We start from the raw sequence: 25,248 nt of genomic DNA on the forward strand, positions 1-25,248 counted from the left end.
TCGGAGGGGCTTAACCCGACCTGGGCTTATGACCTCTCGGTCAGTAGTGATTTATAGCAGCTGGTTACTAGCCAGCTGCGCCACAGCATCTTCTTCCCTAACAGAAAGGGGCTGGACTAGATGGCCTTTGGGTGCCCTTTTCAAACTCTACGACTCTCTGGGCCCTGGCATGAGCACCTGCGGCGCATTCCTTACCTGCACCATCATGATGGTCTTGCTGCCCTTGCCCAGGGAGTCCTGGAGCAGGTAGGTGAGCTTGGAGTTGCGGAAGGGGACGTGGGCCTGCTTGGCGCGAAGGGCCTGGATGACCTCTCCCAAGGCCAGCAGAGACCGGTTGATGTTCTGCGCCTCCTTCAGCCGTTCGCCTTGCGCCCCGGACTTCCAGACCCGCTCCGAACCGGCCAGGTCCACCAGGTTCAGCTTCCCTGCGGAGGACGGGAGAAAAGGGGGTCACCAAGGGGAGAAGCCATAGAATCACAGAGCTGGAAGGGCCCCCCAAGAGTCCCTGGTGTTGCTGGATGTATGAGGACCCACCCTGCTTCCATGTCCCCATTTCATCCTTCCACACATTCAGGTATATGTTGAGGGCCAATAAGTGTCAAAATAACCAGACGGGCTCTGCAATCATCTCTTTGATGTGCAGAGTGTCTGAAATGTATCTTTACAATTTCAGTTCGACATACAATTAAAATAGTAAATATAATTTTGGATGCCCTGTATCAGGCCCATAGCCAGAAAAATGTTAATATGGGATTTGTGTATTGATAGTGTTTGAATGCAATTTGTGTCTTGCTTGTATTGCATACTGATTGCATCATCCAGAGTGTAACATAGTCTGGAAAGAGTTAATTACTGAGAAGCTGTGATGTCCTTGATGTGTGGCTGGAACAGGGGAGTAATAAGTAAATGGGTTCCTGGTTATGCATCAAAGTACTAGATACCCACAAATACAGTAATATGTTTTAGTAATGTTCAGTCAACAGGTATAAAGTAAAAACTCATATAGAATGAAATACAATATGTTCAGAATTCACAATTGTAATAAACATAATCTATACATCACAAATGACTGTCTAGCTCAACAATGTATGTTCTATATATAATTGTTCAGTTACTCAATCAGTTAGTTGAGCTGAAGAGCAAAGAAGACAAAAAAGAAGACATAAAAACACAACTACCCTGTTTCCCTGAAAATAAGACATCCCCTGAAAATAAGACCTAGCAGAGGTTTTGCTGAATTGCTAAATATAAGGCCTCCCCCAAAAGTAAGACCTAGCAAAGTTTTTGTTTGGAAGCATGCCCGGTGCCCGCCAAACAAAACACCAGAGTATGCAGGATTGGTAAATGTACATACCAGTTGCACATGGAAATAATGGTAGTAACAAGAAATTCTTGACAGGAGTCACAGTTTGTCTGGTTTGGTTATGTTGGTTTGTGATGACAACTACTGTACAGTATATAATAAATGTTCATTTTGTTGTTCAACAATAAATGTCAATTCTTCTTCATGGAAAAATAAGACATCCCCTGAAACTAAGACCTAGCACATCTTTGGGAGCAAAAAATAATATAAGACACTGTCTTATTTTTGGGGAAACACGGTAGAAAGAGGAACTTAAAGGGTATACATATGAATATACTATTGTAAGTCTCTATGTCAAATTTATAATGATATTTATGTGGATATGTTATATGCTTTTGTTAATCCATTATAATTTTCCCAGATTCATTCACTTGAAGAAGACCTAGTCGAAACCGGCCGTGATCTACTGTGACCTACTTGCTCTTCAGCTCAACTAACTGATTGAATAAGTGAACAATTATATATAGAACATACATTGTTGAGCTAGACAGTCATTTGTGATGTATAGATTATGTTTCTGAACATATTGTATTTCATTCTATATGAGTTTTTACTTTATACCTGTTGACTGAACATTACTAAAACATATTACTGTATTTGTGGGTATCTAGTACTTTGGTAGAACTGGGGAGTGTCCAGACACAAGTGTGTATGCATTACTGATTCCATCAGTTCAGTTCAGTGTTTGAGATGAGTGCTGTCTGCCTAAGTGTTAAGACCTGTGTCTATTGTCTGCATTCTGTTTGTCTTGTACAGTAAAACTTTGTATATAGTTTTACCAAAGTCTCTGGATGTCACTTCGTTCTGTGTTCCACTGACTCCATCCAACTACTGCTGCGCTGCTAATACTCTGACAAAAAAGAAATTGGGAGGGTTTAATTCCCCCCCCCCCCCCAATGACTTTTCCGGCCATTATCTCCTGATCATCAAGGCCCTGAAATTAGCATCATTGTGCAAAGATTCGTCACAGGTAACAGGTCTTAAATCATTGTCTCCTTCATAAAGCTGGCTACATAGGACAATAGTTTCCACAATTGGAAGGCATTTCTTTCTGTTTTCTTCTGCTTTCTTCTTATTTCCTTTCTCGTGATGATGGGTTACATCAAAACATTTTCCACTTGCCCAGAGGAAAGTATTGGCATTAACCCTACTTCTGAGGTTTTATGACCTAAGAAAACCCTATGAAATGAATGGGGATGCCGTAAGTCTACAGACAACTTGAAGGCACATGCACATAACACTGATCGTGGAAGCTAAGCAGGGTCAGCCCTGGTTGGCATTTGGATGGGAGACAGCCAAGGAATACCAAGCATGGCAGCCGTTATTGCAGACGAAGGAACTGAGTTGTCCTTGTCAGAGTAATTAGCAGCGCAGCAGTAGTTGGATGGAATCAGTGGAACGCAGAACGAAGAGACATCAGAGACGATGGTAAAACTATATACAAAGTTTTACTGAAAGCAGTAATAAAGACAAACAGACTTAAAGACAATGGACACAGGACTTGACTTCTCAGCAGACAGCAGTCAACTCAACTCACAACAAAACAGAACTGAACTGATGCAATCAGCAGTGCGCACACACTTGTGTCTGGACACTCCCCAGTTCCAGCCACACATCAAGGTCATCACAGCTTGTTGTCGAAGGCTTTCATGGCCGGGATCACAGGGTTGTTGTATGTCTTTCGGGCTGTGTGGCCATGTTCCAGAAGCATTCTCTCCTGACGTTTCGCCCACATCTATGGCAGGCATCCTCAGAGGTTGTGAGGTATGGATAAACCAAGTAAGGAAAGGAAAGAATATATATCTGTGTAGAATCCAAGGTGTGGCAAGTTAATCACCCTAATTAGCATTGGAAATGTTTTGTCCCTTGCCTGGGGGCATCCTGGGAGATTAACTGAAACATTAATGCTGGCTCCCAGTGACAAAGGACTCTTGCCACACCCTGGACTCTACACAGATATATTTTTTTTTCGCCTTCTTATTGTCATTATTGTCATTTCTAGTACTTTAATGACTATGTCAATTACGTAACTACCTCCCCCCGATTTGACACATTCGCCCTTTGGCCTAGACTTGTGTTTTATATCTGTTTTTAACGCTTTTTCCTGCAATATTGTTTTTATGATGGTTTTACTGATATTGTTGATTTATTGTTGTAAATTTATGTGTTTTGATTTGTTTTTATATTGTGATGTTGGGCAAGGCCCCATGTGAGCCGCCCCGAGTCCCTATGGGGAGATGGGGCGGGATACAAGAATAAAATTATTATTATTATTATTATTATTATTATTATTATTATTATTATTATTATTATTCCTTTCCTTACTTAGTGTCAGGTCCCAGGCTGCAGAGCACCAATAACCATGCGCAGAGACCAGAATCTAACTAATATCTTTATTAAGGAAATATATAAAGTCAATAAAAACAAGTGTAGAATATAGTTCAGATGTAGACCTTTCAGGAAAGGTCAAATATAGTCCAGGAAAATAATGTCCAATATGTGATATTAAAGTCCAAAGTTATAATCCAATAACCGAAACACACACTTTGCCAAGCAAAGTGTGGGGAGAAGACAAGGTCCTTAAGTCCATAGAAACTTGGCAAATAGGCTGGAAGCAAACTTGATACTTGGCTAGAACAAGACTCGAAACAAGGCAACAAGAGCAAAAACAAGGTCCGTGGTAAACGCGGGACAAGGCAAGGCTGGAAACTTGATCCGGGAAACAGGGAACTGGAGTACGAAGTCTACACACAATCTCACTCCTCCAGCTGACGAATTGACTCCGCAAGGATTTCTTTGCGGGCAAACACCTATATAGGATCTTGTTTTCCCGCCAAGGAACACTTTCCCTGGGGAACAAGAAACGAAACCCATACTGTGTCCAGATGCATGACTCCTTAAAGTTTCCCAAGGGAAACAGACTTAATCAGCTAATTGTCTGGCAGCTATCCTGGCGCTCCGGCGAGTCGCCTCCCGAGCGCTTCTATCTTGATTATAATAATCCCGGCGAGAAAATGGGGGAGATTTCTGCTCAAGGCTTGTTTGGCTGACTTCTTGTGGCCAAACATCTTGCAGGTGCGAGGGCTCCAATTCTGGCTGAAACGGTGGAAAACCCAAGTTTTCCTCTTCATCTGCCACAATAGTACTAGGAACGGGACTACATGGCCCATGAGTCATCACACTTAGTTTCTCCATACCTCACAACCTCTGAGGATGCCTGCCATAGATGTGGGCGAAACGTCAGGAGAGAATACTTCTGGAACATGGCCACACAGCCCGAAAGACATACAACAACCCTGTCATCACAGCTTCTTAGTAATTAACTCTTTCCAGACTATGCTACACTCTGGATGATGCAATCAGTATGCAATACAGGGAAGACACAACTTTCATTTAAACACTATCAATACACAAACCCCACATGAACAGTCCTTCCATAAGGAAACCCTCCAGAAATCCATGGGGTCACCAATATATACCTGTGAGCTTGGTGCCGCTGGCCACCTCGGTGCCCACGATAGTGACGGTGAGCAGGGCGTGCGAGCGAGAGCTGTGCTCGTTCATGTGCGTGCAAGAGGTGGCCCGGTTGCGCTTGCCCAGAAGGAGGATCTGCCAAAACAAAAGAGGAGGAGAAAGGGATTCATGGCAATGCTTTGGATGCATCGGGACAAACATTGCCATTGCCCGATCTACACTGTGCAACAGTGCCGGTTTGACACCGCCAACTGCCACCACGACTCAATGATATGGAATACTGGGGATTGTAGTTTTACAAAGCCTGAAGTTTTACTCTGCTCAAGAGCATTGGGTCCTCACCAAACTGCAACTGGCAGCTAAGCCAAACTGGGCTTTGTTGCTCTTTAAGGAAAGATACAGTTGTCCTATCTATATATATAAAAGAGTGATGGCATCACGGCGACCCACAAAACAACAAAACTACAGGCCCTCCAACCTCGAAATTTGACAACACAACCCATCATCCACGCTTCTAGGTTGATACAACAAAAAGAAAAGAAAAATAAAGTCCTAATTAGAGAGAGAGGAATAATTGCTTTTATCCCATTGCTGCCAGTTAGAAGGCTAAGCTCCTCCAACTTGGTCTCCTAGCAACCCAATAAAAAATAATAAAAAACACTAAAAATTAATACAATAAAATACTATAATAACAGAAAATAACTAAAAATAATACAAGAAAATAATAAAATATAATAAATAAAAATATAATAATAATAATAATACTAATAATAATAATAATACTAATAAAACTTTATTTATACCCCGCCACCATCTCCCCAACGGGGACTCGGGGCGGCTTACATGGGGCCATGCCCAAAACAATACAATGTAAACAGTATATAAAAGAACAGCACAACACAATACAATAAGCAATACAGTAAATAATATCCATTACAAAATAAAACAAGGAGACAATAAAAACAAGGGCAGACCACATGAACATTAAGTTAAAACTCGGGGTGAGAAAGACATATATAACTTACAATAAAATTAATAAAAAATTGCAAATAACGTCAAATAAAAATTACACAACAATTTTTAACCAATACCACCACCACTTTGCCACAGCAACATGTGGCCGGGCACAGCTAATTACTAACTAATATTCAAAATAAATCAATGGTAACAGACAAATTATAATCCTTACAGGCGCATGAGTAATACACAAATACAAACTGTTTATAGCATTACATCAAACATTATATTAATGTTTGTATGTTTTTTCAGTAACAAATAAGTCTGTTCAATAACTGAGTACAACACTTTAAATTCCAGTATTGTCCCACGTAGATAAACGTCTTAGAAATGCTTGGTCAAAGGAGTAAACAACTGTGTATTGTGGTTCACACTTTAGATAACTTTATCATAGTCCCATGTAAGTTAATGTCTTGGAGATGCGCAAAAGGAATATAAACCATAAAGGAATGTAGAACAAAGGAATGTAGAAACAACAACAACAAGGATTCCCGGGTATTTTTTTAACCCTTGTTTCTGGATCAAAATCCCTTCTTCAGGTAGCTTCTGAAGGTTCTTTCAAGCGTTTGTTGTAGACTTTTCTGCAGCTTTCTGGAATTTTGATCCAGAAACAAGGGTTAAAAAATACCCAGGAATTTATTAGCGACATTTATATCCCGCCCTTCTCACCCCGAAGAGGACTCAGGGCGGCTTACAAATTATTTATACATACAATATATTATATGTAATGTAATGTCAACTTTTATTACGGTCAATGACCAGCTCATATAATATATTATATTATTAGCATAGCACAATATAAGCACTATATAAGCCTTATATGTTATTATATTGTACTATTAGACTATATTGCAATATTACTAGTAATATGACATGTAATATAAATATACAATTGTAATAGTGTATGATTATATATATATATATACAATATTACATATATATATATGATTATTATTATATATATTATGTAATACAAATTGCACGAAAAATGGCTAACACCAGGGTTCATCTAAGATGTGTTGTAGCAGCCATATTATAATTTAAAGTGTTGTACTCAGTTATTGAACAGACGTATTTGTTACTGAAAAAACATACAAACATGAATATAATGTTTGATGTCATGCTAGAAACAGTTTGTATTTGTGTATTACTCATGCGCCTGTAAGGACTATAATTTGTCTGTTACCGTTGTTTTATTCTGTATATTAGTTAGTAATAGGACAACTGTATCTTTATACTTCTTATAGATTTCTGTGTACTTTAGTGCTCTTTAAGGAAAACCAGGGATGTATGTCATCCCAGAACAAGGGACTTCAAAGGTCATCTAGTCCCACCCCTTGCAATGCAGGAATATGCAACTTTTGGGTCCCCAAAAGTCCTGATTGAGTATAAGCCAGCTACACATGACCCTAAATTCGTGCCCCGGTTTTAGGAACATCCTCGAGGTGAGTCTGACTACCTTCTTGATCTCCCGGAGGCTCTTCACTTCCAGGCTGGTCAGTCCCGGCACATGCACTTGACCGCTGCCGTCCGGGTTCAGTTTGACGTCCAGTTTCTCCAGAGAATCCTTGGTCAGGAGGTCCCTAGAGAAAACAAGGCAAAAAAGCAGATTCCAATACAATTCTGCTTGGGAAGAAAAGCTTCCAGGAAGAGAGACCGAGCCAGTATGTTGACCTATGCAGCCCCGAAAGACAGTTGCACCTGTCAATTAGGGAAATTTAGGGACGCTTTATGCGGGAGGCTAATTTAACTAATTTACAACACCGTAAAACTGCCAGCAAAACACGAGGAAAGGAATGAGGAAGTACAGCCACTTCTGGACGGTGAAGCAACAGCTCCCCCTGTGGCCGGAATCGTGAAGCTGGAAAAATGTTAAAAATGCCTCTGAGTCTGTCTAATGTATGTTGTTTGTCTGTTGGCATTGAATGTTTGCCATATATGTTATGGTTGAGCCTTCGGGCTCTGGTAATGGAAGAAGGGGTCGTAAGACTCCTCGAGAGTCAGACACTCTCGAGGAGCGTGAAAGAAAACGTCTCCAGGATTTGTTTGCAGAGCCGACAGATGAGGACTCATTTGAGGGTTTTTCTCAGGGTTTGGAGGAAGAGATGGCCAGCTCGGAGGAGGATGACATGGAATGGACTCGTGTGAGGGAGGATTTGGGTGTTGGGGAAACAGGCAATGAAAGCGTGGGAGGTGATTGGCGGGTTGCAGGATCAGACCCATGGACTGGTTGGAGGGATGGAGCGGGATCCACAGCTGGGGATGCTGTGGGGCGTAGTCGAAGGTGCTTAAGCTCTGATGAGGATGATGATGTTGGGGCGTCTGGAATTGGGATGGCAGCTGACAGCGATGATGAGCTTGAACTGGGATAAAATGGGGTTTGGGACCAATGTCTAATTGCATTGGGCAAGGTAATCTGGACGGACGCTTGGGCTTTTGTTTGGGAACTTCCTGAAGACGGGTGTGATTTGCTACTGGATACGTAAGTTTACCAAGGACATTGGGCATCGACGGCAGGAGGAACTGTGTGGGGGTTTTCTCTGTGCAACTTGTGTTTAATCTCGATAGCTTGAACCTCCGTCGTCTTTTTGACGGGCTATACCTACTTACACTGGATTGACGCTGGACTGACTGACTACGATTCCGGATTAACCCTTCTGCAGGCTATCGGTGAGACCTTTGGATTCCTTGACGACTACGCTTGGCTATTGATCTTCTGGACCGGATTGGGACCCTGCTGACTGCCGTTACCCTAAACCTGAATCCTGACTACGACCACGCTTTCGTTCGCTGCAGGGAGGAATAAACAAGCCTGTTTTACTCCCCTGCTGTTTCTGAGTAGCAGAGAGGAATCTGCTACCAGTCTTTTGTTTACATTCTGACTCCTGTTGATCCTCTTTTGTTTGCATTGTTTGCCAAGCTGAAGTAAGCACTTTGATTTAATCCGGATTACACTGCTGTTTAACCCGGTTTATCCCTTTGAACCATTTAAGCTCAAACTGAGCTGTTTCTTGTTATTTATCCCACTGAAGTCAAGTGTTTGCCCTGTTCTTTGTTTCCTACGGGCGTTTTTAGTTCTGTAACCTCAATAAACTGAGTTTTGTTTTACTTGCTGGCGTTCTGTCTCTGACAATATATGTGTTCATTATAATCCGCCCTGAGTCCCCTTCGGGGTGAGAAAGAAGGGTGGAATATAAATACTGTAAATAAATAAATAAATAAATAAATAAATAAATACATTCCGGTTTGAGTACTGGGTTACAACTCTGTGGAATCATAGAATAATAGAGTTGGAAGAGACCACATGGGCCATCTAGTCCAACCCTCTGCCATGCAGGAAAAGCACAAAGCATCTCCGACAGATGGTCATCCAGCCTCTGTTTAAAAGCTTCCACCAGACTCCGAGGCGGAGAGTTCCACTGCTGAACAGCTCTCCTGTTGTAGCCTGGTCAGATTCTGAGTGCTCAGGAGTTGAGGAAGGGGATGCTGGGATAGATTCAGAGGACCCAGAGGATAGAAGTGGCCTGGAGAGAGTTAATTATTATTATTTATTACTTACAGTATTTATATTCCACCCTTCTCACCCCGAACGGGACTCAGGATGGATCACAATGTACATATACATGGCAATGTCATTAGACATACGACATAAAGACAGAGACACAGAGGCAATTTAACATTTTCCAGCTTCCAGGCTTCATGAGGATATGGTCATTTCCGGCCACAGGGGGAGCTGCTGCTTCATCATCCATTGTGACACCGAGTCCTTAGATACTTCCTCATTCCAAATGCTGCTGGACGATTTTTATGGTGTTGTAAATTAGTTAAATTAGCCTCCCCACATAAGCGGTACCTACATTTTCCTACTTGATAAATGCAACTATCTTTCGGGTTGCTTAGGTCAACAACGAGCTGGGGCTATTTAATCATCGGGTGCTCACTCCGACACAAGCTGGCTTCGAACTCAGTAGTGATTTATTGCAGCTGGCTACTAACCAGCTACGCCACAGCCCAGCCCTTGTTTTGGAATCTCCTGGCATTTCCCACGGGACTGGAAAAACGAGATCAGTTCTCATGAGAACCGGCCAGAAGTGCAGGCTGAGAGGAATGTGGGAGACAAATGTTTGTCTAGGTCAAGGTGCTTGGAATTGCAGAGACAGAGCATGCAACAAAGACAGACTCACCTTCCCCAGAGAATTAAGGATAAGGAGAGGAAAAGCAGGTGCATGAGAAATGATGTTATGGGAAGGATAGGGACCTACTGGTACAATCCTTTGTGAGAGCTGTTGAAGTGAGAATGATTGTATATAGAGTTGTTTAAATGTAATTGAGTCATAGTTGTGCAATGTGTACTGAGGATTGCATCATACACTGTGTGCTGCCTATTATGCCAGTGTGTAAAGGGTTAAGCTTGGATTGCATCAGACAGCAGAGGATGAGATAAATAGCCTCTACTTCCTATCTCTGCCCCTTCCCGTGTGTGCCTGCGTGAGAACTGTGTATCGTCTTATGAGATTTGCGTTCGTAAGTAAACTTTTGATAGAAAACTGAAGACTACAGTGTCGTCATTTATCCAGAGCTTCCTCGCCAGAGACTTCTGCTGCGTGTGTGCCTAGGAAGCCACTCTGATAAGAGCAATGTTGAAATCTTGGAATTCATGTATTCATGTTTCTAGGTTGCCTGCCTTGGATTCATGCTAACTTGTTTATGGATATATTCATGGATTGACTCTGGAGACTGTATTGTGGGTCTCTCACCTATCTTGGAAACAACCTTTTGAACTTCAAGATTATTTATATATATATACTCTTCTTACAATAAACTTCTACTTTCTGGATGACCTGGACAGAGTGTGGTTTGTGGTGAAAAGGTACAACACTCACCTGATACCCTCGTTGTAGATCTCCACCATGCAGAGGCTGACGCTGAACTTCCAGGCCTCTCCTTTGGCCTCCATCTCATGGTAGAGAGCCTGCAAGGCACGCTGGTTGATACCAGGGTTCTCAGGGACGCCCTGCAATAAGAAAGAGGAGGAAAAAATGGGAAGGATCAGGGTCCCAAAAGATCACGATCCCCCTTTAATGGCCATGGAGCAATGATGTGGGATCCTGGGAGTTGTAGTTTCACAAGTACTTTGGCCTTTTGATCTAAATAGTGTTGGTGCCAACTCCCAGGATTCCATATCATTGGACCACAACAGTCAAAAGGCGATATCAAACTGTGGTGTAGATGGAGCCTGGGATGTGTTGTGGTTCAGTCTGATGATGAAGGGGGATTTGGGTTTTCACAGTATGACACTGCAAATGTTGACAGTCTTGTTAGTGTTTCTGTGATATGGAGTGAAATGTTTAATCTATTGTTACTGTGGAAATGTATGTGTTTCATTCCGGCAAGCATTCCAGAAATCAAGAGGTTAATTGCAGCGAGCCCTGATTGATTGCTGGAAGGGCAAATGAACAGAGACTTCCGTTTGTGCTATGTGACAGGAAGATACATCACAGGCTGTGGAATGCAGAGGAGGTGCTTCAGTGTACAGAGAACGGACTCAGAGAGAGACGGAGAAGCTCCATGTTTTGATCTTGCGGATGCAATATGTGTCCTGATAGTTTTGGTAATTAGCACTGTAAATATTATACTAAATAAAGCATCAGTGCCGCTGGGATCAGCAGATATAAATCAGCAAAGTTGTCGTTCTTTGTCGGTGCCACTTTCTTTGTTTGCAGAGTGGTCTGACAGATGGGCAGAGGTGGGACCTGGCTCATCAATCAGTCGGAATCGCCCAATTCCCTGACAAGTCTGAGCAGCAAGAAAGTCTGAGCAAGCCGCAGGTAGGAAGCCAAGATGAGCTAGCAGGCCGAGATGAGATAACAGAGGCTTCAGATCAGTGTGACGCTTCACAGGGCTCAGAACGGGAGGAGGGCAAAGAAAGTCAACAACAGCCATGTGGTTCCGAAAGTGATAATGAGGAAGTCCAATTAGACAGAGAAACAAGGCTCAGTCTGAGAACCAAACTCCCTAGACGTTCACTACGGATTGCTGCCAAAAGACTGGGAACCCAAGGTCAAAGGAATGCCTTCATGTCTTGTAAGAATGGATAAATAAGGAGAACTGTGGGGACACATTTCAGATCAAGCAACTTTGCTTTCAGAGCAAGATCTCCTGCTTTGTTCCTGTTTCCAAGTCTCAAGTCTTCATTCAAGTTTTGCCTATGTATTTTGAGAAAGTATTATTGCCTTGTTTCATGTACTTTGGATCCTGCTTTGAAGATCACGTTCCTGTTTTAAGCCTTGTCATTTAAGGATTTACTTGCTGCTTTTGGGACAGTGAATTCCATTTGGATTTTTGCATTGGCTTATTGCTTTTTGCCTTACTTTTGCTACCTTTTAATCAATAAACTGTTTATATCAAGTCTGTCTCTGTGGTGTGTGTTGAGAGCAAAGTGGACCCTCACTGAAGTGCTATCTATTACAATGTCATCTCAGAGGTTTTGTGAGTCTGTCTGCAGGATAATTAAGAGTAGCAATAATAATAATACCTCCATGGTGTAGGTCTTTCCCGAGCCAGTCTGGCCATAGGCGAAGATGCAAACGTTGTAGCCGTTCAGACAAGACATGACCAGGGGCTCAATCTCCAGGAAAACCTGCATTTGGGGCAGAGGGAAGAGTTAAAGGCTGAAGGCAATGGCCCCCTCCCCAAAAACCCCACAGCGGTTGCAACAAAATGCAAAGAAGTGTGCATTATGATCTCAAATATCCATCAATAAATACTATCACAGTGACAATCACAATCAGTGAATACCAGCATGGTGTCACTCAATCAATAAGCACTATCATTGGGTCAATGTTAATAAACACTTATCATGGTGCCAATCCATCAATAAACACTAGCATTGGTGGCAAGCAATTAATAAAGGTTAGCAAGGTGGCAATCAATCTATAACATGGTAATCAATCAATGCTAGCATGATGCCAATAAATCAATAAACATTACCAAGGTGTCGATCAATGCCTAAAAGCTAGCATGATGACAATCAATCAATAAACGCTAGCATGGGGTCAATCAATAAACAAACACTAGCATGGTGTCAATCAATAACACAAGGATGGTGTCAATCAATAACACAAGGATGGTGTCAATCAATAACACAAGGATGGTGTCAATCAATAACACAAGGATGGTGGCAATTAATCAATAAAATCTAGTACAGTGTCAATTAACTAATAAGTGCTAACCTGGGGTTAATCAACCAATAATCACTATCACGGGGATCAATCAATCAATAAATGCTAGTATGGTATCAATTAACTAATAAATCTTAGCCTGGGATCATTCAATCAGTCAATAAACACTAGTATGGGGTCAAACAATCAATAAAAGTTTACAAGGTAGCAATCAATCAATCAATGTTAACATAATGCCAATAAATAAATAAACATTAGCAAGGTGTCAATCAATGTCTAAAAGCTAGCATGGTGTCAATCAAGAAATGCTAGCATGGGGTCAATCAATAAACACTAGCATGGTGTCAGTCAATCAATAAATATTAACCTGAGATCAGTCAATCGATCAATAACACTAAGATGGTTTTAATTAATGAATAAAAGCTAGAATAGTATCAGTCAATCAAGAAATGCTAGTACAATGCTAATCAATCATTAAACATTATCATGGGGGGGTCAATCAATCAATAAATGCTAGTATGGTGTCAACTGACTAATGCATCATAACCTAGGGTCATTCAATCAATCAATCAACACTAGCATGGGGTTAATTAATCAATAAAGGCTAGTATGGTATCAATCAATCAATAAACACTAGCATGGGGTCAATCAATAAATAAATGCTAACAAGGTGTCAACCCGTAAATGCTACAGTGGAACAATCAATCAATGCTAACATGGGTCAATCAATCAATAAACAATAGCAAGGTATCAATCAATAAACAAACACTAGCATGGTGTCAATCAATCAGTGAACACTAGCATGGGGTCAATCAATCAGTGAACACTAGCATGGGGTCAATCAATCAGTGAACACTAGCATGGTGTCAATCAATCAGTGAACACTAGCATGGTGTCAATCAATCAGTGAACACTAGCATGGGGTCAATCAATCAATCAATGCACACAAGCATAATGTCCAATGATCCTGAAATACTAGCATGAGATCAATAGATTAATAAATGCTAACATGGGATCAATTAATACTAGTATGGTACCCATCAATCAATAACTGTTACCTTGGTGTCAATCAATCAATAAAGGCTAGTATGGTGTCAATCAATCAATAAAGGCTAGCATAGGGTCAATAAATCAATGCTAGCAGTGTGTCAATTAACTAACAAAGGCTAGCATGATTTGACCAGGGTTCGAATCCCGGTTAAGCCGCTCCTGGTTTTAGTCCAAATTTGAACCAATTATAATCCAAAGGGCTGAACCTTTTGGTTCTTTTTGAGGTGAGGGTTCAGCATGTGCTTTGTGCAAGAAGTGCAGTGAGGCGGGTGCGAGGAGGTGCAGTGCAGGTGTGTGCAGACCGGTGAGGGAGGGGGGCAGGTCCCAAATAAGTGTGTTACCTGCGGCCACAGCCATTCCGGTCATCTTTGTGGGCTCCCCTTCCCAGCAGCCACCTAGTAAATCATAAGGGGTCACAAAGCAGCCGGGCTCTGGGTTCGCGTTATACTCAAAACGATGCTCAGGGGAAGAGTCATCTCCTGGCCCTCTGACACCCAGGAGCATGCCGGCTAAACACAGGGAAAGGCCCAATGCTTTGCACAACCCCACAATGGCATCAGTGCATCTGTGTTCCGGCAAGCTTTCCAGCAGCACACGAGTTAATTACCAGCCAGCCCTGATTGACTGCCTGCAGGGCCAATGGGTCAAGTCTTCCGGTTTCAACAGCGTGGACGGAACATTCGTCATGAACACTGGAATACCTCACAACCTCGGAGGATGCCTGCCATAGATGTGGGCGAAACATCAGGAGAGAATGCTTCTGGAACATGGCCACACAGCCCGAAAGACATACAACAACCCTGAACACTGGAATGTTGGGAGTTGCAAAGCATATTCAATGCTAATCAACGTGACCCTACACTCCTCCTCACCAACCCTTAAGCCTCAAGGAGAAGATTGGCTACGGCTGGCGAAATGCACAGACCTAGGATAGCCTGGAAACAAGTCTCAGTAGACTACAAGCTGAACATGATGTGTGATGCTGCAGCTCAAAAGGCTATTGCGATTCTAGGCTGCATCAATAGGAGAAAATAGTGCTTAGATAAAGGGGAACAGCTCAAAAGGCCAATGTGATTCTAGGCTGCATGAAGACGAGAGCAGTGTTTAGGGGAAGTCATAATCCCAATGGTGTTCTGCTTTGGTCAGACCTCACCTGGAATAATAATAATAATAATAATAAGCTGCAAGGCATCTAGAAGAAAGCATCCAAAAACAATCAAAGGTCTGGAAACTCTTAATTTCTCAATGGAGTGACTTTTAGGGAGCGGGGAATGTCTAGCCTGAAGAAGACAAGTGGGGTGCAGGATCCATGTGATCGTGGCAGAATGGGGCCGGACTGGATGCCTGGGATCTCTATGCCTCTAAGCAGAGTCTGGATGGCTATTTGTTGGGAGGGCTTTGGTTGTGTCTTTGTGGAAGAATACGGCTGGACTGGATGACCTTTGGGGGTCTCTTCCAGCTTCTATGTATCTAAGCAGAGTCTAGATGGCCATCTGTCAGGAGGGCTTTGGTTGTGTCTTCCTTCGTGGCCGAATGCGGCTGGACTGGATGACCTTTCAGGGTCTCTTTCAGCTCTATGCTTCTAAGCAGAGACTGGATGGCTATCGGTTGGGAGGGTTTTGGTTGTGACTTTATGGAAGAATAAGGCTGAACTAGATGACTTTTGGTGTCCATTTCCAGCTTTTATGTTTCTAAGCAGGGTCTGGATGGCTATGTGTTGGGAGGGCTTTGGTTGTGACTTTGTGTCAGAATGAGGCTGGACTAGATGACCTTTGAGGGTCTCTTCCAGCTCTAAGATGCCATAATTCAGGTGGCTATCTGTCGGGAGGGCTTGGTTGTGTCTTTATGTCAGAATGAGGCTGGACTGCATGACCTTTGGGAGTCTCTTCCAGTTCTATATCTCTAAACAGAGCCTGGATGACCATCTGTTTGGCTGTATCTTCCTTCCTGGCAGGATGAGGCTGGACTAGATGACCTTTGGGGGTCATCGATTCTACGGTGAGCGTGCCCAAAATGACAGAAGGGAGAGGGATCCTCCTCACCTCCTCCTGTGTTGCCTGTGGCAAGAAGACCTTGTCCAGCCGGAAGCTGTGCTCCTTGCCCTTGTAGCGGGCAGTCACGCAGGCCTCGTCCGAGGGGTCCGCCTCCACTCTGGCCCCTCCCTCGCCCTCCTGCTCCTCCTCGCCTTTGGTCAGCGGCTTCAGGCGGCACAAAACGCGGATGTTTCCTGCAAAGGACGGGGAGCGAAGGGCACGGCACAAGAAGAAAAGCATTACGATGCATCCAGACTATGGAATCAATGCTTTAACTGCCCTGACTCAATGCAATGGAATAACATTATATCACACAATATTTGTGTTGGTGTATTTTGTTGTTAGAGGGAAATGTTAGATCAATTGTTTGCTGTTTGGATTGTGCATCTGTGTTCCGGCAAGCTTTCCAGCAGCACACGAGTTAATTACCAGCCAGCCCTGATTGACTGCCTGCAGGGCCAATGGGTCAAGTCTTCCGGTTTCAACAGCGTGGACGGAACATTCGTCATGAACACTGGAATACCTCACAACCTCGGAGGATGCCTGCCATAGATGTGGGCGAAACATCAGGAGAGAATGCTTCTGGAACATGGCCACACAGCCCGAAAGACATACAACAACCCTGAACACTGGAATGTTGGGAGTTGCAAAGCATATTCAATGCTAATCAACGTGGCCAATGGCAACATTCACACTCGTCTCAAAAAACAATAGTTCTTTCTGCCACCCTGGACATTATTCCACAGATATATAAACCTCACTTTCCTAGTTTCCAACAGACCTTGTAACCTCTGAGGATGCCTGCCATAGATGTGGCTGAAACGTCAGGAGATAATGCTTCTCCAACATGGCCATACAGCCTGGAAAACTCACAACAACCCAAAGTTCAGAAATATATACACCACTTGCCTAGTTTCCAACAGACCTCACAACCTCTGAGGATGCCTGACATAGATGTGGGCAAAACATCGGGAGAGAATGCTTCTAGAACATAGGCATATAACCCAGAAAACTCACAGCGACCCAATCAAGTTCCTCACAACAGAGGATGCCTCTAGGCAACAACAGCCAGACTACCTCTAGGCAGATACTCTCATTGATTGACTTTGCAGCTGCAAGGCCACTCAATGCTATTCAAGCTTGCTAATTGCAACATCCACACTTACTTCAAACAGACAAGGGTTCTTTATTTCTCCCACCTGGGACATTATTCCACAGGTAGATATACACCCGACTTGCCAAATTGTCCAACAAACTTCTGAACAAACCTCTGAAGATGCCCCGATGCCCAATTAGCCATTCTGTAATCAGATTTACTCAACTTTTCTTATAGCTACAGTGCTTTTCAATGCAGTGCTTTTTTTTTGCAAAGGAAAAATAAAAATAATGAGAGGAAATGAGTAATTAAAAGTCTTTTTCCTCCCATTTCTTTTGGGGACAGAAACAGACACAAGGGGAATGAAGACTATGGATAGAGCAAGTAATTAAACATCCCATTTGCCACCAGCAAAAATGCTGAGCTTAAGAAGAGGAGAATCACCAAGGACTAAATATTGCAGGAGGATTCTAATTACTATTAGTTTCTATATTTTAAAATTAAATGTTTCATATGTTTAAACAAAGTATGGGCAAACTTCAGCCCTCCAGGTGTTTTTGACATCAACTGCTACAATTCCTAACAGCCCACCTTGGACATTCCTCAGATATATAAACCCCACTTGCCTAGTTTCCAACAAACCTCACCATTTCTGAGGATGCCTGCCAGAGATGTGGATGAAACGTAAGGAGAGAATGCAAAGGTAATAATCCAAACAGTTCAGAGCTGTTTCATAAAACAAGGTACAGAAATATCAAAATCCAACATGATAGTAAATCCAGAGAAACAAGGACCAAGACATGAACATGAATGCAAAAACCAGACTATAAAAACTTGGATACTATGCATCCAAACTGCCAAGATCTGGAACTAAGACATGAACTGGAAACGAGGCTTGAGATCCTCACTGTTAAGCGATGTTGCCTGATCTGACTCTAACGAAAACACTCTTTTCATTTAAGGATTACAGGTCATGCAAACATAGCCTTGAAATCATGCTGTTGGCATCTGCTTACATGCTTCAAGGTTTTCTCACTAATTCAGTTTGACCTCCGAAGCTTTGCTCCCTCCTCCCTAAAATTGAGCTTCAAACTCCTACTACTAACAGCAGGTGTGTTCTCAGGGGAAACTTCCCTCTCTTGCAGTTCCTTATCTGGCGTTGCTAAGGAACGATTAGGGCAAAGGATCATCTCCTTGTCATCCGATGCCAGCCGACTTGGCTCAGAAGTTGTTTCCCTCTCCGGCTCCTGTTCATAGGCAGAATCCTGCTGTAAAATCCCCTTATTTTCCTCACTGGAAAACCCATCGGTCCTCACAACCATCTCCTCATCGTCAGCATCTTTATTAACGACTTAGACGAAGGGTTAGAAGGCACAATCATCAAGTTTGCAGATGACGCCAAACTGGGAGGGATGGCTAACACTCCAGAAGACAGGAGCAGAATTCAAAACGATCTTGACAGACTAGAGAGATGGGCCGAAACTCACAAAATGAAGTTCAACAGGGACAAATGCAAGATACTTCACTTCGGCAGAAAAAAATGGAAATCAAAGATACAGAATGGGGGACGATGCCTGGCTTGACAGCAGTGTGTGCGAAAAAGACCTTGGAGTCCTCGTGGACAACAAGTTAAACATGAGCCAACAATGTGATGCGGCTGCTAAAAAAGCCAATGGGATTCTGGACTCATCAATAGGGGAATAGCGTCTAGATCCAGGGAAGTCCTGCTCCCCTTATTCTATTCTGCCTTGGTCAGACCACTTTACCTGGAATACTGTGTCCAATTTTGGGCACCACAGTTGAAGGGAGATGTTGACAAGCTGGAAAGCGTCCAGAGGAGGGCGACTAAAATGATGAAGGGTCTGGAGAACAAGCCCTATGAGGAGCGGCTTAAAGAGCTGGGCATGTTTAGCCTGTAGAAGAGAAGGCTGAGAGGAGACATGATAGCCATGTACAAATACGTGAAGGGAAGTCATAGGGAGGAGGGAGCACGCTTGTTTTCTGCTGCCCTGCAGACTAGGACACGGAACAATGGCTTCAAACTACAGGAAAGGAGATTCCACCTGAACATCAGGAAGAACTTCCTCACTGTGAGAAGGGCTGTTCGACAGTGGAACTCTCTCCCCCGGGCTGTGGTGGAGGCTCCTTCCTTGGAGGCTTTTAAGCAGAGGCTGGATGGCCATCTGCCGGGGGTGCTTTGAATGCGATTTCCTGCTTCTTAGCGGGGGGTTGGACTAGATGGCCCATGTGGTCTCTTCCAACTCTACTATTCTATGATTCTATGATTCTATGATCTTCAGCTGCTGGCTGAACTACAACATATCTGAGAAATATGCACCACGATAAAGGTTCAAAGCATAGAACACAATATGTATATTAGGGCATCATATACATAATAATGTTAACAATAATACAAATAATACAACTGATGACCAAATTCAGTCAGCTGTAGTGGCACACAGTCGTAACTTACAGAGTATAAAAATTTATAGACTGCAATCATCCAGATTTAAATGCTACACAGAGCAGTTTTCAGTATAAAACATATATCAAACATATATCAACCAGACTCCAACTGAAATTTGTTAGCAACACAATATGTTTACATTCAGTCTCTCCAAAATGGTATGTAATTTTGGGCCCGGGCTGTGGCGCAGGCGGGAGAGCAAGCCAGTGCAATTAACTGCAATGAATCACTCTGACCAGGAGGTCATGAGTTCGAGCCCCGCTCGGAGCCTATGTTTGTCTGTCTTTGTTCTATGTTAAAAGGCATTGAATGTTTGCCTATATGTATAATGTGATCCGCCCTGAGTCCCCTTCGGGGTGAGAAGGGCGGAATATAAATGCGGTAAATAAATAAAATAAATAATAAATGTAATATGCTGTGAAACTAAATATATCAGTGTACAAATCAATTAGCTCAAACCTGGCTTGGAGTCAAAACAAATCAAATCAAAGTCTCTGAAGTCTTGCAGCAATTCTATAGGACTCCTCAGGATGTAAATGCAGTCAATTACCCGTAGCTTCAGTTTGTTGACAATAAATTCAGTTTTTCGGAGATAAGCTTCCAAATAGGGGAACAGATGTTGCAGTCCTTTATAGTTCCTAGCCAGGAAGCCCGGTCAAATAGATGTTATTTTAGAGTGGCTGGCTGTGAGCCGACGTAAGCCATTTACATAAGCCGTTTACTACTGGTTCCCAGGTTTACTCCAGTTTACTACAGCTGACTGAATTTGGTCATCAGTTGTATTATTTGTATTATTGTTAACATTATTATGTATATGATGTTCTAATATACATATTGTGTTCTATGCTTTGAACCTTTATCGTGGTGCATATTTCTCAGATATTGTTTAGAATAGACAACTGTGTTTAGTTATTATTATATATTGAACTACAACATAGGCAAAATTGGGCCCTCCAGGTGTTTTGGACTTCAACTCCCACCATTCCCTCAATGCCGAGTACCTTTCAGTTCCAAGAGCTGGTCCTGGTATTTCTTGCGCAGCTGCACCTCTCGCTGGTAGCGCTCCCGCAGCGAATGGTTGGCGTTGGACACTTCGTTGATGGCCGAACTCATCTGGATGAAAGGGATGCAAGAAAGAGACAAGGCCAAGGATGCCCACTCATTTGGAATTCTAGAGTTGGAAGAGACCCCAAAGGCCATCCAGTCCAGGCCCCTGTCAATGTGAGGGTTAAATTGAGACTTATTCAGCTGTCCGTCTCAATCTCCCCTCCGTCGGCAATCTAGCAATCTGCTTAAGCCCACGACATACACACGTAGCTGTCTGCCAAGCCCGGCGGTTCTGAACTTTTATTGCAGTAATTTACAGCTATTTACAAAAGCACAGCTGGAGAAGCTCATCCACATGTCCTGCTCAATTGATGGCAACCGGCGAAGAACATTATCAGTTAGTTGTCGAAGGCTTTCATGGCCGGGATCACAGGGTTGTCTTTCGGGCTGTGTGGCCATGTTCCAGAAGTATTCTCTCCTGACGTTTCGCCCACATCTATGGCAGGCATCTTGGAACAATTTCTCCCCGTAGAGATGTTCAATGTGTTGTTGAAGGCTTTCATGGCTGGGATCACAGGGTTGTTGTATGTCTTTCGGGCTGTGTGGCCATGTTCCAGAACTTCTGGAACATGGCCACTCAGCCCGAAAGACATACAACAACCCCATTATCAGTTAACTTGTTGACGCCCACATTCCTTTCTGTTAGAGATGTCATCCTGCACTGCTCAAGTCTCTATTGTTAGATAGAGAGCTGAGGGACACATCTCTATAGTCACATGCACGCCAGATAGGCTTTTAACTGTTTCTTCCTTCTTCCTGTTCTGTTTAGATCCACCTATTCACTTGATGATCTAGGAATGTGATCTCTCCTAGGGATTTGAGGTAACTTCCTCAATTTAGATTGGAATTTTTATGGCCCTGAGCAAAAGGCACAGACCATGCAGTTTGGTCACCATTCTGATCCTGATTCTCTTTCTGATCCCTTTGTTTCATCAAAAGGGATGCATTTTGCCTCTTCTCATACGCAAAATGTAGCTATCTAGATTTGTTTATTATTTTCACCAGCCTACCTATCTTAGACCTAGATAAGATAAGCTAGTTAGCTCCAAACCAGGGGTCCTCAAACTTTTTAAGCAGAGGGCCGGTCCACGGTCCCTCAGAGTGTTGGGGGGACAGACTATAGTTTAAAAACAAATATGAACAAATTCCTATGCACACTGCATATGTCTTATTTGTAGTGCAAAAAAAAAGGCCAACAAAATGTTATGGTTTGCAAAGGCACTGTGCTATATTTGTGTGTTAACTGGAAAATGAAGTTCATGAAGCCGATTGGCTGAACCTGCAAAGACCTGTAATTTGATTTGAAACTGTTTCTGTTCTGATGCTGGAGAACCGGTTTGAACAAGTTTTTGTTCAGTGTGAGTCTGTGTGGTGACTGAGTACTGCCCGGGGAAGATGGCTCTGTACTCAGAGAGTCCTTGCTATTTCTGAGGACTGTATTCTTCACTGAAGCAGATTTATGGACTGAAAAGGGACTGTTTATGACTGCTGGGTTTCTGTAAGCAATCAGAGGGACCATTGTGAATACCATTGCTCTTTGGATCTCTTGGAATTAGTAAAGTTCTTGTATTATTTGTTCTGCAAATCTGAGTGGTGTGTCATTGTTCTGCAGGGTGACTCTGGGCTCATGGGCACATGTAAGAGCTTCCGTTTACCATCTACAATGCACAACATGAAAGAACAATACAATATTTAAAAATAAGAATAATTTTAACCCACATAAACCTACCAGGATTTCAATGGGATGTGTGGGCCTGCTTCTTGCTGATGAAATAGTCAAGTTAATTAGGATGGTTGTTGTTGTTGTTGTTGTTGTGTGCCTTCAAGTCAAAGTCTAAAACCGAGGGCGGGGGCCAGATAAATGACCTTGGAGGGCCGCATGTGGCCCCCGGGCCTTAGTTTGGGGACCCCTGCTCCAAACCTTTCCTATCTACGATGGATTTCTTTTACCTCAGTAAATACTTTTAAACTTTAAGCTGACTTTGCGATCCTTTGCCATGCTGAAGAACAAAGGCTTTCCTGAAACTCACTTCATGTAAGTTTCCTGCTGTTTTGGATGGGATACTTCCACACACTCTGCTGTTTTCCTGGGAATTTACCTCACAAAGGAGGGTCATTTGAGCTTATTCCCAACACTTTCCAGTGACTGATGTCCGGCTACATCTGCAGAAGCTACAAAGTGCCACTCTAACAATAAATCTTCCTCTATGCACTTAACCATTTATCTACTGGAATTGCACACACACTAGCTTTAACAATGAGTGAACATTTCATACCACACAAACCATTACTCCAACACCCCCTTCTGCCAAGCAGGAAGACACAATCAAAGCCCTCCTGGCAGACGGCCATCCAGCCTCTGTTGATTCCTGTAAGGTCCTAACCAAGCTGCATTTCCAACCCTTCCTTTGTGAAACTGAATGGCGGAAGGAGTATTATTATAATTACGAGCAGCCTTATTCCCAAAAGCCTTTAGTGCTTTGTTCCCTTTTGCTTGAGAAGGGAGCACCATGAGGCTTCTCTCTTACACGCAGTCATAAGAGTCAGCATTAGGGACTCTTTTACCAAAGTTAGGTCTCTTTATTGTATCTATCTACTCTTTTATCTGAGATGGATTACTTGAAACAATTGAAGTAAGTCTTTACCTTTTGAAACCTTTACTTTTTTGACCATTATTTTCTCTCCCGTTTCCTACCATACGCTGATATATAGCGATGGCTACGCTGTACTCAAATCTCTGCTGTAGATCCCTAATGTCCTTATTATCCCCAGCTATCAGGTGAAGCCCATCACCCTTCACCTGCCCAAGGCTCTCACCTGACTCCGAGCCTCATTGAGGGCGGCTTCATAGCAGTCGGCAAAGCTGCGCACTTGCCCACGCAGGCTGCCGTAGTCCGTTTTCATGCCCCGGAGGAGCGGCTGGAGGGAGTCTAGACGCTGTTGTATGCCTGGAAGAGAAGACAAGGAGAAGAGAAATGGTTTGTTATGCTGCTGATTCATGACTCTGCAAGGCCAGTGAGTCCAAGGAATTTCTGTATTTACTCGGATCTAACACTCACTTTTTTTGGCTGAACCACCTTGCCAAAAATGAGGGTGCACATTAGATTCACATCATATGTTAATTTAGTGCTGAGCCAAAGCTGCTTCAGGAGCTGCACCTGGAGCCCCTTTTGAGGGACGTCTGTTGGGACTCAGCAAGAGACTGGGGATTTCTCAAAGGACAAGGAGATGATGGGTTTCCTATTGAGGAGTCTGTGTATGATCAGGATTAATTGCAGGTCTTAGATCAGAGAGAAATGCAGGCAGTCAAAGATGAGACAGAATATGTTTTGGATTCCAATGTTTGTTCCTTAGCAACAGGAGAAAAGTCCAGTTCTCACGGGAATCAGCCTTCAGCTGATTGGGAGTTTTCCTGTGATATAAGATTATGTCTCCGGACAGAGAGAGTGAAGGATAGATAAATTAGACGTTCAGAGACACTATGTGAGAAAACCTTGACACCCAGATGTGTGAGGCATGATGTCATGGCTTCTTGGTTGGGCTTGGGCTTAAATTAAGTGATGTTTACTTGGCGTCTCTCAGAGCAGACAATGTTGCCAAAAGGTTCAGGTTCCTGTCTCAGCTCTGAAGTTCATGATTCAAGTCTTCTGTGTTTACTTATGTTCCTGCCTTGGGAAAAGTTCCTGCTTTCATGCTTATGGATTTATGCCTGTGATCTTTGTTGGAAACTGATGATCCGTTAAGCTCTAATCACCCACTTTATGAGATAAATTCCCATTAAAATAGCAGAGTAAAATGCAGCAGTAAGACTTACGCGGTGTGAGTTTTGGAAGGCCTCTGTGTCTTCAGGAAGGCAAAGGAATGCAAAGTTAGCTTTAAAGTTTAAAAGCATTTATTGAGGTAAAAAGAAATTCATTGATGGATAGAAAAGGTTTGGAGCTTACTATCTAATCTAATCTGATCTAATACACATAGACGGATCAAAATAACAAAGATCTAGATAGCTACATCTTGACTAGAAGAGGGACAAAAGTGCGTCCTCTCTCTGGAACAAAGCAGGAAACAGGAATGGCGACCAAACCTCGTGGGTCGCTTCTTCTCTAGGGCCATAAACATTCCAAAGGCCAAATTGGGAAGTTATGTCAACCCTAGGAGAGATCACATTTCTAAAGCATCAAAGGGTGGGTTGACCTAAATAGGACAGGAAGGAGGAAACAATAGTAAAGCCTAGTCAGAGCATGAATGGAACTGGGGAAGGTGTCCCTAACTCTTTTCTAGGCTTCCTATCTAACCATAGAGACTTAAGCAGTGCAGGATGACATTTTTCCAACAATCTTGACTTCCTTGACTTCATGTACCGTACCATTTTTGGACTACCGCTCTTTTGTCAATGGACTATTGCTATTTTATAGCTCCTTTTCTACTGCTCTTTTTCCCCTTTGTACCTGCTTTTCTTAATA

At 42.9% G+C, this 25,248-nt stretch overlaps 1 protein-coding gene across 1 annotated transcript in view; it reads right to left on the reverse strand.

Annotated features, from left to right (window-relative positions):
• The window catches only part of kifc2 (kinesin family member C2), an 80,707-nt gene that overhangs the window by 16,247 nt on the left and 39,212 nt on the right, over nucleotides 1-25,248 (reverse strand). The window contains exons 11-18 of the mRNA XM_008123437.3: nucleotides 23,606-23,736; nucleotides 20,683-20,794; nucleotides 16,128-16,312; nucleotides 12,390-12,494; nucleotides 10,738-10,868; nucleotides 7,314-7,437; nucleotides 4,843-4,972; nucleotides 196-425 (exon numbers count right to left, since the gene is read on the reverse strand). Coding sequence (XP_008121644.2) covers nucleotides 196-425; nucleotides 4,843-4,972; nucleotides 7,314-7,437; nucleotides 10,738-10,868; nucleotides 12,390-12,494; nucleotides 16,128-16,312; nucleotides 20,683-20,794; nucleotides 23,606-23,736 — 1,148 coding nt within the window. The remainder of the gene's footprint in view (nucleotides 1-195; nucleotides 426-4,842; nucleotides 4,973-7,313; nucleotides 7,438-10,737; nucleotides 10,869-12,389; nucleotides 12,495-16,127; nucleotides 16,313-20,682; nucleotides 20,795-23,605; nucleotides 23,737-25,248) is intronic.

The sequence above is a fragment of the Anolis carolinensis genome, chromosome 4 (genome assembly GCF_035594765.1).
Source record: "Anolis carolinensis isolate JA03-04 chromosome 4, rAnoCar3.1.pri, whole genome shotgun sequence".
NCBI classification, from domain to species: domain Eukaryota; kingdom Metazoa; phylum Chordata; class Lepidosauria; order Squamata; family Dactyloidae; genus Anolis; species Anolis carolinensis.